Raw genomic sequence first — 14,564 nt, forward strand, 5'->3', positions numbered from 1 at the left:
GGCCTGAGCAGACGGCAGCAGAGCCCTTGCTCGGTGCCTCACCCACAGGGACTGCGGGGGCCCGAACCAGAGGGTTTGGCGACGGAGGGCTTGGGATTTTGCTCTCCCTGCCTCACAGCACAAAGCTGTGGCCTCACGGCCTCCCTGAACCAGGGGCAGCGGCACCCCGGGGTGCCGGCCTCTTCGTCCTCCTTGCAGTGGGGGCAGCAGCACCCCAGGGTGCCGGCCGCTGCCCCCCCCCAGCACCCAGAGCTCGGCCTTCAGCTCCATGCCTCTGTCCCGTGCCCTCCCTGGTGCTCAGCACCAACGCTGAGGCTCCCCTGCCCGTGAGAAGGGACCGCGTTCACCAGTTCCCACCAGTGCTATGTGAGACTTTTATTAAGTGGTAAAATAATCAATGTGAGGCTTTTATTAAGTGGTAAAATAATCAATGTGAGCCTTTTACTAAGTGATAAAACAATCAATGTGAGACTTATATTAAGTGATAAAATAGCCAATGTGAGACTTTGATTAATTAACTGATAAAATAATCAATGTGAGGCTTTTATTAATTGATAAAATAATCAATGTGAGGCTTTTATTAATTAATTGATAAAATAATAAATGTGAGACTTTTATTAGTTGATAAAACAATCAATGTAAGACTTATTAATTGATAAAACAATGTGAGACTTTTATTAAGTGATAATGCGAGACTTTTACTAAGTGATAAAACAATCAATGTGAGACATATTAAGTGATAAAATAGCCAATGTGAGACTTCGATTAATCAATTGATAAAATAATCAATGTGAGGCTTTTATTAATTGATAAAACAATCAATTGGATGGATTCGGGCTGCTTAGGAAGGGCCGCTGGGGGATCCCTGGGCCAGCGCAGGGCCGGACTAGGCCCGAGGGCACCCCGGGAGCCCCGGTCCCACCGGAGCCCAGGCGAGTGCCCCGCTCCCGTGTGCCGGGGTCCCCGCGCCACGCCGGGCGCTCCCCGGGGGGGTCTCGTCGGCCCCCGCCCGGTGCCGGCCTCCCTCAGAACACCGGGCCCAAAGCCGACGGGAACGGGGAGGCCCCGGGGGCTGCTGGGAGTTGTAGTCCCTTTGCGGGGGGTTTGCTGCGTGGGCTGCTGGGAGTTGCAGTCCCCGGGACTCGCCTTCCCGGCGTGCCCCGCGGCGCCCGGCGGCTATGGCGGCGGTGGCTGCGCGGCGGAGTTGAGGCCTGCGGCGGTGAGACGGGGCCGGGGCTGGTGGAGGGGGGAGCGGGACCCGCAGGAAGACCCCGGGGATCCTCCCGGGACCGGGGGAGGGCCTGCAGGGCCCTGCCGCTGCCTCCCCCCGAGCTGGGCTCGCAGGCAGGGCCCGGCCCCCTTGTGCCCTCCCCGGTCCCCGGTGCCGTCCCCTGTTCCGGTCTCCCCCCCCCGGCCCCCGGTTGTCCCCCCGACCCCCGGTTCTGCCCGGTGCCCCCCCCCCCCCCCCCGGCGGTCCCCGCTGAGCCCCCATCCCGCAGATGGCTGGAGAACTGGCGGACAAGAAGGACCGGGACGCGTCGCCCGTCAAGGAGGAGAGGAAACGCTCCCGTTCCCCGGACAGGGACCGCGACCGGGACCGCGACCGGGACCGCAAGGGGTCCCCCGGCAAGGACAGGAAGCGGCACCGGTCCCGGGATAGGAGGCGAGGCAGCCGCTCCCGCTCCCGGTCCCGCTCCAAGTCGGTAGATAGGTGAGCCCCGCGGGCCTCTTGGCGAGCCGTTCTCCCCCCCCTGGGGGCCCGTGGAAGCCCCGGGAGGAGCTGAGGAGGTGGACGCGGGGGCCGCACCGTCACCGTCCCCGTCCCCTTCCGCAGGGACCGCCGGCACAAAGACCGAGATCGCGACCGGGGCAAGAAGGACCGGGACCGGGAGAAGGATGGGCACCGGCGGGACAAGGACAGGAAGAGATCCAGGTGAGCATCCTCTCATCTCGGGGTGGCTGCGGCCCCGCTTTGCTGCAGTGTGGCAGCGTCCCGGGCTCTGCTCGGGGGGGATTCCCCGCGTCGGAGGGGTCGGGGTGGGCCCGGGGCTGTGTTCGGTGCCTAATTTTCCCCCTGTTTTGCTGGGAAGCTTGTCCCCAAGCAGGGGCAAGGACTCGAAGTCCCGGAAGGAGCGGGACTCGCGGAAAGCGGAGGAAGAGGAGGAGAATGCGCTGAAGAAGGAGAAGGTGAGGAATGGGGTCTCGGTTCGCAGCTCCTGCAGCGCTCAGGGTGCCTCTGCTGAACCAAACGCCCCCCCCTGGGGGCTGTTAACGGTCTGGCCCCACGTTGGCAGGCCCAGCCCCTGTCCTTGGAGGAGCTGCTGGCGAAGAAGAAAGCTGAAGAGGAGGCAGAAGCTAAGGTAGGAGGGGGAGTCCTCCCTTCCTGCAGAGTCCCGGCCGTGGCAGCTGTGCCAGGCCGGGTGGCTGGAGTGGGGCGTTGTGTCCTGGGGTGGCCGGGCCAGGTTTGAGCCTTCTTTTTCCTGCCGCAGCCCAAGTTCCTGTCCAAGGCAGAGCGGGAGGCAGAGGCTTTGCGGCGGCGGCAGCAGGAGGTGGAGGAGCGGCAGCGGCTGCTGGAGGAGGAGAGGAAGAAAAGGAAGCAGTTCCAGGAAATGGGGAGGAAGATGCTAGGTAAGGTGTCGTCCCTGCCTGGGTGTGAGGGGCTGTGGTGGGACCCCCCGGAGCCTCCCAGCCTCGCTGTGGGGTGCTGGGGCTCTTCTGAGGTCCTTCCCCTGCTCCCCAGAAGACCCCCAGGAGCGTGAGCGCAGGGAGCGCCGGGAGCGCATGGAGCGGGAGACCAACGGCACGGAGGACGAGGAGGGCAGGCAGAAGATTCGGGAGGAGAAAGACAAGAGCAAAGAGCTCCACGCCATCAAGGTGCTGCTGGGGGCCGGCCTCGGGGGCACCGGGGGGGGGGGCTGGAACGCTTGGGCTCCTGCCCTGCTGATGCTCTGCTGCCCGCAGGAGCGCTACCTGGGAGGGGTGAAGAAGCGGAGGCGCACCCGACACCTGAATGACCGCAAGTTTGTCTTTGAGTGGGATGCATCAGAGGACACGTCCATTGACTACAACCCGCTGTGAGGGCCTGGGGGTGCCCTGGGGGGGTGCTGGGGTGCCCTGGGGGGTGCTGGGCAGCCCCAGCCCTCCCGCTGACGCTCCTGCCCTACCCTAGGTACAAGGAACGGCACCAAGTGCAGCTGCTGGGCCGGGGATTCATCGCGGGGATCGACCTGAAGCAGCAGAAAAGGGAGCAGTCGCGTTTCTACGGGGACCTGATGGAAAAGAGGCGAACGCTGGAGGAGAAGGAGCAAGAGGAGTGAGTGCGCTTAGCTGGGGGGGAGAAGCTGGGAGGGCGCAGAGCTAGGGGGTGGCACCGGGCTGCAGCGTGTCCTCTTACAGGTGGAGGGACAAATCCCGTGTCCCCAGAGGCGTGGGGTGAACCCTGTCCCCTTCCTCACCCCCACTCAGGGCCAGGCTGCGGAAGCTGCGGAAGAAGGAGGCCAAGCAGCGCTGGGATGACCGCCACTGGTCCCAGAAGAAGCTGGACGAGATGACAGACAGGGACTGGCGCATTTTCCGTGAGGACTACAGCATCACCACCAAAGGGGGCAAGATCCCCAACCCCATCCGCTCCTGGAAGGACTCATCCCTCCCCCCCCACATCCTGGAGGTCATCGACAAGTGCGGCTACAAGGTGGGCACGGGGAGCAGGGGCTGCTGCTGGCAGACCCAGGCGGCCCTCGTGGGGAGCTGGCTCTAGGGATCGGTGCTCCTGGCTCTTTTTTTTTTGGGGGTGATCCGTGCGAGGGGGAAGTTCTGCTCCCAAACCCGCCTCTCTCCTCGCCAGGAGCCCACCCCGATCCAGCGCCAGGCGATCCCCATCGGCCTGCAGAACCGCGACATCATCGGCGTGGCTGAGACGGGCAGCGGCAAAACGGCCGCTTTCCTCATCCCCCTGCTCGTCTGGATCACGACCCTGCCCAAAATCGACCGGTAAGTGGGACGGGGCCCGGGGACGAGGTGGGACGGGGCACGGGGACGCTGCGGAGAGGGGCAGTGCATCCCCATGGGCGACGTGGCCGTATCCTTCCCGCTTGCAGGATCGAGGAGTCGGACCAGGGTCCCTACGCCATCATCTTGGCCCCTACTCGAGAGCTGGCCCAGCAGATCGAGGAGGAAACCATCAAGTTCGGGAAGCCGCTGGGCATCCGCACGGTGGCCGTGATCGGAGGAATCTCCCGCGAGGACCAAGGCTTCCGGCTGCGCATGGGCTGCGAGGTGAGGGTCAGGAAGCCCTGGAGGGCCCTGCGGTGGAGTCTTGGGGGCACCGCCAGCCCCCCAGTAGGGGCCAGGTCCCGACCGGGCTGCAGCCGTCAACCCTCTCTCCCCCAGATCGTCATCGCCACGCCGGGGCGTCTCATTGACGTGCTGGAGAACCGCTACCTGGTGCTGAGCCGCTGCACCTACGTGGTGCTGGACGAGGCGGACCGCATGATCGATATGGGCTTCGAGCCCGACGTGCAGAAGATCCTGGAGCACATGCCCGTCACCAACCAAAAACCCGACACGGACGAGGCCGAGGACCCCGAGAAGATGCTGGCGAACTTCGAGTCGGGGAAGCACAAGTACAGGCAGGTGGGTGCGGGCAGGAGCCCGGGGCAGAATTTGGGGGTGCTGCCTCCAGGCTGGGGGGGGGGGGGGCGCGTAGGGGAGAAGGGACAATTTTGGGGCTTTGGGGAACAGGACGAGAGAGCGGGGGCCGCGTTCCCACCCCGAGGGGCCGCTGCTCACTGCTCCCTTCCCTCGCAGACCGTCATGTTCACGGCCACCATGCCGCCGGCGGTGGAGCGCCTGGCCCGCAGCTACCTCCGCCGTCCGGCTGTGGTCTACATCGGCTCCGCCGGCAAGCCGCACGAGCGGGTGGAGCAGAAGGTCTTCCTCATGTCGGAGTCGGAGAAGAGGTGCGGAGAGGAGGGGTCTCAGGGTGGGCGGGGGCGTTTGGGGGCGAGGGAGCTCCGTGGGGGGGCAGGGGGGTGCGACCCTGGAGAACGGAATGGCTCCCGCGGGGCACTGCGGCTTCTCCCCTCTTGCCTAACTCTCCTCCTCCCAACAGGAAGAAGCTGTTAGCCATTCTGGAGCAGGGCTTCGACCCGCCCATTATCATTTTTGTCAACCAGAAGAAGGGCTGCGATGTGCTGGCGAAGTCGCTGGAGAAGATGGGGGTGAGTGTGGGCCGGAGCCTCGCGCTGCGGCAGCCGTTTGGCCTCCCAGAGTCTGTCTCTCTCTCTCTCTCTCTCTCTCTCCATCCCTCAACCAGAAGCTTTTGCACTTTGCGGTGCTGCCCCCAGGCCCCACAGGTCCCAGTAATTTGTCCTGGGGCCAAATCGTCACAGGGATTTGATCCGTCCTGTCCTTGGTGTCACCGTGTGGTCCTCCACGCCGTGGCAGAGCCATGGGAGCGCGGAGACCCCCACGGCTCCCCTCCGGTCCGCCCAGGCTCCATTTCCCCCCCCCCGCTGACCCCCCTCTCGTCCTGCAGTACAACGCCTGCACCCTGCACGGCGGCAAAGGCCAGGAGCAGCGAGAGTTCGCCCTCTCCAACCTGAAGGCTGGGGCCAAGGACATCCTGGTGGCCACGGACGTGGCCGGCCGCGGTATCGACATCCATGACGTCTCCATGGTTGTCAACTACGACATGGCCAAGAACATCGAGGGTGAGTCGGGGGCCTGGGTTTGGCTAGGACAGTTAATTTTTTTGGGGGGGAATGGGGGTGCACAGGGTGGGGTGGCCCTGCCTGACTCCCCCGCCCCCTGCAGATTACATCCACCGCATCGGGCGGACGGGCCGCGCGGGGAAGAGCGGCGTGGCCATCACCTTCCTCACCAAGGAGGACTCCACCGTCTTCTACGACCTGAAGCAGGCCATCCTGGAGAGCCCCGTGTCCTCCTGCCCCCCCGAGCTGGCCAACCACCCCGACGCCCAGCACAAGCCTGGCACCATCCTCACCAAGAAGAGGCGGGAGGAGACCATCTTCGCCTGAGGCCCCGGGGACGGCGTCCGCCTCTCGGCCACCGCTCTGGGGACAGGAGGACCACCGAGGGCTGCCGGGACTTTGCTGGCTGCTCCTTCCCCCGAGCCCCTGGCCCCAGTGCAGCCAGGACTGCTGACAGCAGGGACTGGGGCCGGGACTGCCCCGAAACGGCCCCTGTGTGCTCCCGGTCCCTCTCCCTGCGTTCACCGGGGACTCGTGGAGCTGCCGGAGGCTGTTTGGGGGCAGGTTCCTCCCTGCCCCCCTGCTGCCCGGGCAGGGCCGGGGCGGGGTTCCTTGTGCTGATTTGTAGGCAGGGCTGTCCCTGGAGCTGTGTCCCTTTCATCCCTTTTTTAGCTAAAACTCCAAGCTGCAGGAATAAACCTGCAGCAGCCTTGCCAGACGTCGCCTCCCCGTGCTGTCCGTTCCTGTGGCGCCGCCTCGTGTCCCTGGGTGGCAGCTTCCTGCGCCCTCCGGCGCTCCCGGGGGTGCTCGGAGCTGGCAGCGCCCCTAAATCAAGAGCCTTTGAGCCCCGGGTCCTGTCCCTCACCCAGCCCCGGCGCCTGCAGTCGTGGTGCTGCAGCTTTCCCCCTTCCCCAGCCGCCAGAAAACCGGACACCGCTGCCTCCGAGCACGCTCGTGTTTCTGAAACAAGTTACAGGGAAATCAGTGCTTTCTACAAAAAGAAATTATAACAAATCTGTGGCTCCCACCCTTTCCCCTCTGCCAGCTGGGGACGGCTCCCTGCGAAGGGCCCCGGGGCGACCGGGACCCTCCGCGGAGCAGCCGCCGGCCGAGGGCCGTGGGCGCTGTATTTACAGGACTGCGGTGACGTGCAGGGACAGGGGCGGTGGGGACGGGGCAGCGAGCGCGGGCGTGGGGCAGCTGCCCTTTGGGGGGGGTCCAGCAGCGCCACGCGGGGTCCGTCTGTCCCCCTCTGTCCCCCTCTGTCCCCCTGTCCCCGGGGGAGGAAGCGGTTTGGCTACTGTGAACGGGGCAGGGGGAGATCGGTGCAGAGCAAAGCAACTGGTGCGGCCCCCTCCTCCTGGGGGGGTCCCATGCAGGGGCAGGGGAGGGGGGGACAGGCCAGGCCCCGGGGGGGGGGGGAAGGTGAGCACTGTCCCCTACATCTTCAGGGCAGCGGGATGGGGGGATGCTGCTTGAAACTGTGCCCCCACCCCTTTTACCGGGCCCACGCGTCCTTTTGGGGGGGGGCCACCCTCTGCTGATGGCGGCTGCCCTGCGGGGAATGACACAGCCTGCGATGCCGGGGGCGGGGGCAGGTGGGGAAACTGAGGCAGGGGGAAGGCATGTGGCTGCTCTCGGGTCACCTGGAGTCAGGGAGTGGGTTTTTTTTTCTTTTTTTTTTTTGGGGGGGTGGGGGGGGCCCTGGCATCCTGGCCGCCGGCCCCCTCCTGTGCTTATTATGGCTGAAGACGTGCCCGGGGCCAGGCGCCGGGAAGCTGCCGCTGCGGAGGAGTTCCCCGAGAGAGGGAGATTGTCTGAGCACCCCCAGCGCGGGGCTGGGGGGGGTGCGAAGGGACGGCGGGGACCTGGCCGCCAGGCCCCGGGGAAAAAAGGGTTTTTTGGGGGGGGGGGGGCCGGTTCCCAGCCGCTCCCCCCCCCCTCTTCCCCCTTTCCCTCCCCCTCGCCCACCCGCCCTAGTAGCTGTCCTTGGCCCAGGGCCGGCTGCGCTGCCAGTTCCTGTCGTGGTCGCGCTCGGGCGGGCGCTCCAGCAGGCGCTCCTGCGCGGCGGGGCCGGGGGGGCCGTGCAGCCCGCTGTTGTGGTGCCGGTGGGGCTGGTAGAGGTCGGGGTAAGGCTCCCCGTACTCCTCCTCCTCCTCTTCCTCCTCCAGGTGCCGGGAGCCGCGCTGCGAGGAGGCTGCCCAGGGTTTGGGCGAGGGCTCGCTGGCCTCGTCCGAGGGCATCAGGCTGTCGTGCTCCAGCGGCGAGTGCTCGCCCCGCTCCCCCAGCAGCTGCTGGCTCTGGGGGGGGGGGCAGAGACGGGGCTGGGGGGGGGCTGCCCCTTTCCTTTTGCCCCCCCCCTAGGGGGTGTCTGAAGGGGGTAGGGGGTTGGTTTGCGGGTACCTGCAGGCCCGGGAGGGTGGTGGGCGAGGGCACGGCGTGCGGGGCGTGCGGCGGGTGGTGCGTGGCGCGCCAGTACACCTCCAGGTACTCGGCCAGGTGCTCGCAGGCGTCCTCCAGCTGGTTCTCATCCAGGATCACGTCGAAGAGCTCCTGGGGGGGGGTGTGGCCGGGAGGGGGGGGTCAGGGATGGCGTGGGGAGCCCCCCCACAGGGAATTTCCCAGGTGTTGGGGGGGGACGGGGACGTGCGGGCTCACCGGGGGGCACTGCACCAGCTTGTCGGCTGCCATCATCTGCACGTTGAGGTGCTTCACCTGGGACTTGCCGCGGGACTTGATGAGCCGCTGCAGGACCTGGGGAGGAGAAAGGGGGGGGGAGAGGAGGGTGACGGCATCGTGGGGGCAGCCCCCCCCCGGAGCCCCAGCCCCCCCCAGGAGCCCCAGCCCCCTCACCTTGGGGGAGGACACCTTGACGTAGACGATGATGGGCGCCAGCGAGGTCTTGGCCAGCTGGGCCGGGTGGTTGATGGTGTCGGCGTCCAGCACCACCAGCTGCAGGGACTTGGCCAGCTCGAAGATGCGCTCGATCTCGCTCTGCACCTCAGCTTGGGGGGGGGGGGGGACACGACAGAGGGGACCTTTCAGGCCAAGGCAGCCCCACGGGAGACCCCCCCCCAATGCCCCAGGGTGAGCCCAGCCCCTCACCGATGCTGGATCGAGTGGTGGAGCGCTCCAGGATGGCCTGCTTGCCCAGGTTGTTGAGGATGGAGCGCTTGGCCAGGGAGAGGTCGGCCGTGATGTGGGTGATGGAGATCCTGGGGGGGGCAGAGGTAGTGGTGGGGGCCCTGCTCCGCCCGCGTGCGGGAAGGGGAAGGGGATGGGGGCGTCCGGGAGGGGGGCATCACCTGCCGTCAAATCTGTGCTTGAGGAAGTCGAAGAGGGCTTTCTGCATCATGTCGGTGACCTGCGGCGGGGCGGCCGCGCGGTGAGCTGGCGGCAGATGGCAGCGGCGGGGAGGTGGCAGCCGCGCGGCGCCCCGCCGGCAGCCCCGGCCCTGCCATCTGCCTGCCACCGGCATGGCACGGGCATGGGGGAGATGGGGAGGGTGGACGGGATGGGGCAGGACCCCCCCCACCCCCCCCAAATACCTCGTATCCTTTCAGCGAGGGCCCCACCAGCACCACGGGCCGCATGGAGGGGACCACGTCGTAGGGTGGGATGTGCTGCGTCTGGGGGGGGGGGCATGGGGATGGGTCAATGCTCTGTGATCCCACCCCCGGGGGGATTTCAGTGAACCTGGGTGTCCTGACCGCCCCCCAGCCCCAAAACCCTCCCACCCCCAGGGGGATTTCAGTGAACCTGGGTGCCCTGACCGCCCCCCAGCCCCAAAACCCTCCCACCCCCAGGGGGATTTCAGTGAACCTGGGTGCCCTGACCGCCCCCCAGCCCCAAAACCCTCCCACCCCCGGGGGGATTTCAGTGAACCTGGGTGTCCTGACCGCCCCCCAGCCCCAAAACCAGCTGGGGAGAGGGGTGACGTTTCCCCCCCACACCACCCAACTGTGCCTGCGGCCCCCTCCCTATCTCCCCCAGCCACGTCCTGGGGCCTCACCTGCTTCTGCTTCTGCTTGGCTTGGGGGGAGGGAAAAAAAACAGAGGTTGGTGACAGCGCCGTGGACCCCCCCCCGCCCCCCCGCCCCGTCCCCGACCTTCCCTTACCTAAGGAAGGGGGAGGTGATCGCCGGTTCCCGCTGTCGCCGAGGCCCAAGGTGTTGCCAGCTCTCCTGGGGCAGACGGGAGGTGAGTGAGTGCCGGGGTGCCCGGGGGGGGGGCAAGGTGCCGGGGGGGGGGGGGGGTGGGGGGGCCGCTCCCTACCTGGCTTTCTGCTCCTGTTTGAGCCTCATGGCTTCCAGGCGCTGGGGGCTGGGGATGAAGGCGATGTCCCCCCCCTCCTTCACTAGGCGCCCGATCCACCAGTCATTGCTGTATTTCTGGGCAAGAGAAGAGTTGGGGAATGGGTTGGGGGTCCCTGGTCCTGTTCCCCCCCCCCCTCCAGACCCCCCCGTACCCCACCTCACCTCCTTGATGTGCAGGAAATCTTTGGCTTCGAAGTTGATGGCGGCTCCCTGCACCGGGCACTCCTCGTCCAGCGCCCCGCAGTAGCTGACATTGGTGCGCACGGCGAACGCGACCGGCTTGTGCTGGGGAAGAAATGGGGCTCAGTGCTTCCCCCCCCCAAAAATACCAACCCCCCCAGGTGAAGGCTGTGCCCCCTGCCCCGTACCTTGGCCCTCTCGAGCTGCTGCTGGGCCTGGCTCTCCACCTCGCGCCGGGCGCTCTCGCGATCCTCCTCGAGGGACACGTCGGAGTCCAGGGACGGGCGGCTGGTGTACGAGTCGGCCGAGCCCTGCGGGACGGCGCCGAGTGCCGGGGGGCTGCGGGGGCCCCCCCACGAACGGCTGGGGGCGTCCACGTTTCCCCCCCCCCCCCCTCCCCGGCAGGACCAGCCTGGAAAAGGGGACCCCGGTCCCCCCCATCCCACTTTTGGTGCCCCCACTGTCACCAAACCGGGTGCCCGTGCGTGGCATTGGGCAGGCTCCGCGTGCTGGGGGGGGGGCAGGGGGAAACCTGCAGCCCCCCCCCCCGGCATGGGATGCAGGGCCAGGCTGGGGGCAGTGGGACCCTGTCCTGTCCCCCCCCCCCCAACCACGATGTGGCCCTGCCCAGGTCCCCCCCAGCCCCGTGCCCCATCCCCAGCCCTGGGGTACCCAGGTGCGGGGCCTCGGTGCGGCCCCCCCCGGCTCCCCCCCCCCCCCGCCGGCAATTAGCGGCTGCCTGCTGCGCCCGGAACAGGCGCAGAAGCTGCAGTGAAATATTTATAGGTGCCTGGATGTGGCTGAGCCCCCCCCCGGCCCCCCCCCCCCGAGGCGCTCCAGGCCCCGGCGAGCTGAGCTCAGCAACGTGGCGGCACCGTCCCCCCCCACGCCCCCCACCCTGCGCATCTCGGCTTCGCTCATCCCCGGGGGGGTGGTGTTAGAGCCCCCCCCCCAACACAAGCAATATGGCTTTCCCAGCATGGCCCCCCCCCAACATGGCCTCCCCAGCACGCCTCCCCCCCCCCCAGCATCTCACCAGCCCCCCGCCAGCATCCCCAGCACCACGTCTCCACCACCGCCCCCCCCCCCCCATGCAGCCCCTCGGGGGGGGGTCCGCGGCCACGGGGGGGCTGGGGGGGGGGGCACCTGCTGGGGACGGGGCAAAGGGGGGGGGGGGAAGCGGCGAGGAACAAAGGGCTTGGGGGGGGGGGCGACACAACCCCCCCCGGCACCGGGCACAGTCCCCCCGCACCGGGCACGGCCCCCCCGCCGCGCACGGCTCCCCCCCGTACACACACCGCGATCACGGTCCGCCCCCCCCCCGTACCCCCCCCCCCCGGTACCGGGCCGGTACCTCGTTGAGCAGGAAGGTAGCGCTGGAGTCAGAAAACGACATAGACGGGGCGAGCCGAGCCGTGCCGCCCGCGCCCCCCCCCCGCCCTCCCGCCCGCCCTCCCGGTTACCGGCACCGGCTCCGGTTCCGGCTGCGGCTCGGGCTCGCCTGGCCCTGCCCGCTCCGCTCCGCTCCGCTCCGCTCCGCCGCCCCTCCCCGCCCCTCCCCGCCCCCGCCTCCCGCCGCCCCCCCCGGGGCTCCCGGAGCTCGGGGCCGCCCCCGCCGGACCGGGATGGGGGCGATGGCGGGGGACCGGGGGGCGGCTCCCTATTCCCCGGGGGGGGGGCTTCGGCCCCTCTCCGGTGTGCCCCCCTCCGAGGGGGGGGGGGCTACACTCGCCGCCGGGGGTCCCGAGCGGCCCCGGTGCTGAACACCGGGACGGGGCCCCGGGGGTACACTGCGGGGGGGGGGGGGGGGGTCCCGGGGCAGCAGCGGCGGGGCCGCGCCGGTTCCCCCGGAGCCCTCGGCCGGTGGTACCGGGGGGGGCGGTGGCGGTGCGGGGGGGTGGGGGGGCCGTGGGTACCTCCATGCTCCGGTGCGGCGGCGGCGGCCCCCGTCCTGCCCCGAGCCGGCAGCAGCCCCGTCTGCGGGGCGAGCCCTGCGGCGGGGCCGGAGCCGCTCCCGCCCCCCCGCCGCGCCCCCCCCCGCCCCCGAGGAGGGGGGCAGCTGCGGCTCCCGGGGGACCGGGCCGGCCCGCCCCGTTACCGCGCGGCGGGACGGGTACCGGCGGCACCGGGCCGGCCCGAACCGCGGAGCCCCCGGGCGAGGGGGGGGGCCGGGGTCGGTCCCGGGGGCACCGGTACCGGCCCCGGGGCAGCGGCGGGGCCGGGCCGGGCCCTCTCCGAGGTGCTGAAGGCACCGCGCTGGGTTCGGGGATGGGGCGTACCGGGGGCTCCGGGGGGTACCGGGGGGGCCAAGAGGCACCCTGCGGGGGTAACCGGGTGCTCCGGCCTCCCTGCGCCCCCCCCCCCGGCCGTCCCGCACCCCCCATCCCCTCGCCGGTGCTCCCCGGTACCCCGGGCGGGGGGGGAGGGGGGGGGCTCGGTACCGGGGCGAGCCGCAAAGGGAGCGGGGAGGCGGCCCGGGACAGGCTGACGGAGCGGGAGGGGGCGGCCCGGGGACACCCCCCGGTAACCCGCCGCTGCCTCAGTTTCCCCGGTGCCGCCCCCCCCCCCGCGCCGCAGTGCCGGTGCCCGCCGGGGCCGGCCCGGCCCTGACGCAGCACTCGCTATTTTTAGCCGCTGCGATGCCACCGGAGCCCGGTCCCGGTGCCCTGCTCCGGTCCCGGGGGGGATGAGGCTGAGCACCGGCCGGCCGGGTCCCCGCCATACCGGGGGCGAGGTTGTTTTTTTGGGGGGGGGGACACAAAGGGGAACCGGGCGCTCCCTCGGCCCGTGCCTCACTGCGGAGCCGCAGCGCCGCCGCCCCCGAGAGCGAGCCGGGGAGGGGGGGGGGGGAACGGGGCTGGCGGGGCTGCCCCGCCCCGGTGCCGGTGCCGGTGCCGGTGCCCGCTCACCTGCCTGCGGAGGATGCTGGAGGTGGTGTCGGACGAGGTGCTGCCGTCCGAGCGCTTGAAGCGGCTCTTGCGCTTCGGCAGCCTCCGGGGGCTCTGCGGGGGGGGGGGGGGAACGGGGGGGGAGAGCGGCGGGGGGCGGCCGGTGAGCACCGGGAGGCACGGCCCCCGCCGCTGCGGCGTTACCGGCAGCACCCCCCTCCCCCCCCCAGCCGAACCGAGCCGAACCGAACCGGGCCCTGGAGGGCCGGGAAGGCTCCGGCTCGCTCACCTGGAAGGAACCGGGAGCGGCGGGCTGCGGCGGGGCGGACATCCCCGGCGGCACCCCCCGGGATCCCGGCGGGGCCGCCCCGCACCGGACCGCGGCGCTCCGCCGGGAAGGGCCGCGCCGCCGCCGCCGCCGCCTCGCTCCGCATCACACGGGGCCGCCGGGGCGTCCCGGTCGTCCCCGCCCCCCGCCTGCCCGCCCCCGCGCCCATCCCCGTGGCGTCCGGCTGCGCCCCCGGAGCTGGGCAGCCACCGGGCGGCGGCGGGGGGGGGCACCGGGCACGGCTCCTCCCCGCAGTCCCCGGTGCTGCCAGGCCCCGCGGCCGCCGCCGTGCCCACGCGTGGCCGGTGTCCGGCCCCCCCCTTCCCTCCGGGGGGTTCTGTCCCCATATCCCCGCGTGGGGCCGTGCCCAGGGCTTGGGGTGCTCACACCGAGCCCCCCCCCCCCCCCGGGTGTCCCCCCGGGGCTGGCCCGATCCTGCCCGGCCCCGCGGTGCTGCGGCACCGCTGCAAAGCGGCCCTCGATCGATGGAGGCGTCGCCGGGGCTGCTGCGGCCCCCGGGGGGGTGAGGGGTGGGGTGGGAGGGAGGGACGGAGGGAGGGGGGCAGCGGGGCGGGGACCGGCCCGAGCGGTCCCGGGGCGGTCAGGATGCGGCCCGGGGAGGAGCAGAGTGGGCAGGGGCAGGGCCCGGGGAGCTCCGGCATGGCCGGGGTCTGGCCTGGGAAGTGCCAGCAGGGTCAGGATGCGGCCCGGGGAGCCCCGGCAAAGGTCAGGATCCGGCCCGGGGAGCCCCAGCAGGGTCAGGATCCAGCCTGGGGAGCCCCAGCAGGGTCAGGATCCAACCCAGGGGTCCCCAGCAGGGTCAGGATCCGCCTTGGGGAGCCCTAGCAGGGTCAGGATCCGGCCCTGGGATCCCCAGCAGGGTCAGGATCCAGCCCGGGGATCCCCAGCAGGGTCAGGATCCGGCCCTGGGATCCCCAGCAGGGTCAGGATCCAGCCCGGGGATCCCCAGCAGGGTCAGGATCCGCCTTGGGGAGCCCTGGCAGGGTCAGGATCCGGCCCGGGGAGCCCCAGCAGGGTCAGGATCCGGCCCTGGGATCCCCAGCAGGGTCAGGATTGGGTCCGGTGCAGGATGGTGCCTCTGGGTGCCGACACCCGAGGAGGGTGCGATGCGGCCTCCCTG

The 14,564-nt window shown here is 70.1% G+C and overlaps 2 protein-coding genes across 4 annotated transcripts; one reads left to right on the forward strand and one right to left on the reverse strand.

Annotated features, from left to right (window-relative positions):
- Window positions 1-746: 746 nt before the first annotated feature.
- DDX23 (DEAD-box helicase 23) lies at window positions 747-6,429 on the forward strand. 3 transcript variants are annotated; one of them, XM_080570726.1, is made up of 17 exons: window positions 747-932; window positions 1,500-1,711; window positions 1,835-1,933; window positions 2,091-2,187; window positions 2,295-2,360; window positions 2,490-2,628; window positions 2,741-2,874; window positions 2,962-3,074; window positions 3,170-3,313; window positions 3,466-3,691; window positions 3,845-3,990; window positions 4,098-4,275; window positions 4,390-4,632; window positions 4,807-4,958; window positions 5,111-5,219; window positions 5,537-5,711; window positions 5,815-6,429. In XM_080570726.1, the coding sequence occupies exons 2-17, from the start codon at window positions 1,500-1,502 to the stop codon at window positions 6,036-6,038; spliced, it is 2,457 nt and encodes an 818-aa protein (XP_080426852.1). In that variant the 5' UTR covers window positions 747-932; the 3' UTR covers window positions 6,039-6,429. The 3 variants fall into 3 exon arrangements, with proteins under 3 accessions (XP_080426852.1, XP_080426851.1, XP_080426853.1); XM_080570725.1 differs by lacking the exon at window positions 747-932 and adding an exon at window positions 1,062-1,219; XM_080570727.1 differs by lacking the exon at window positions 747-932 and adding an exon at window positions 1,062-1,219 and having other exon boundaries at window positions 2,744-2,874.
- A 221-nt stretch (window positions 6,430-6,650) lies between these two features.
- Window positions 6,651-13,607, reverse strand: CACNB3 (calcium voltage-gated channel auxiliary subunit beta 3). Its single transcript, XM_080570732.1, is given in 16 exon segments — window positions 6,651-8,011; window positions 8,115-8,264; window positions 8,370-8,465; window positions 8,565-8,716; window positions 8,817-8,926; window positions 9,017-9,075; window positions 9,260-9,340; window positions 9,724-9,743; window positions 9,831-9,895; window positions 9,987-10,102; window positions 10,190-10,312; window positions 10,396-10,518; window positions 13,117-13,209; window positions 13,385-13,488; window positions 13,491-13,547; window positions 13,550-13,607. Coding segments are annotated over 16 exon segments (1,716 nt in total). The 5' UTR covers window positions 13,593-13,607; the 3' UTR covers window positions 6,651-7,687.
- Between the last annotated feature and the right edge of the window lie 957 nt (window positions 13,608-14,564).

The sequence above is a fragment of the Anser brachyrhynchus genome, assembly GCF_964034855.1.
Source record: "Anser brachyrhynchus genome assembly, chromosome: 29".
NCBI classification, from domain to species: domain Eukaryota; kingdom Metazoa; phylum Chordata; class Aves; order Anseriformes; family Anatidae; genus Anser; species Anser brachyrhynchus.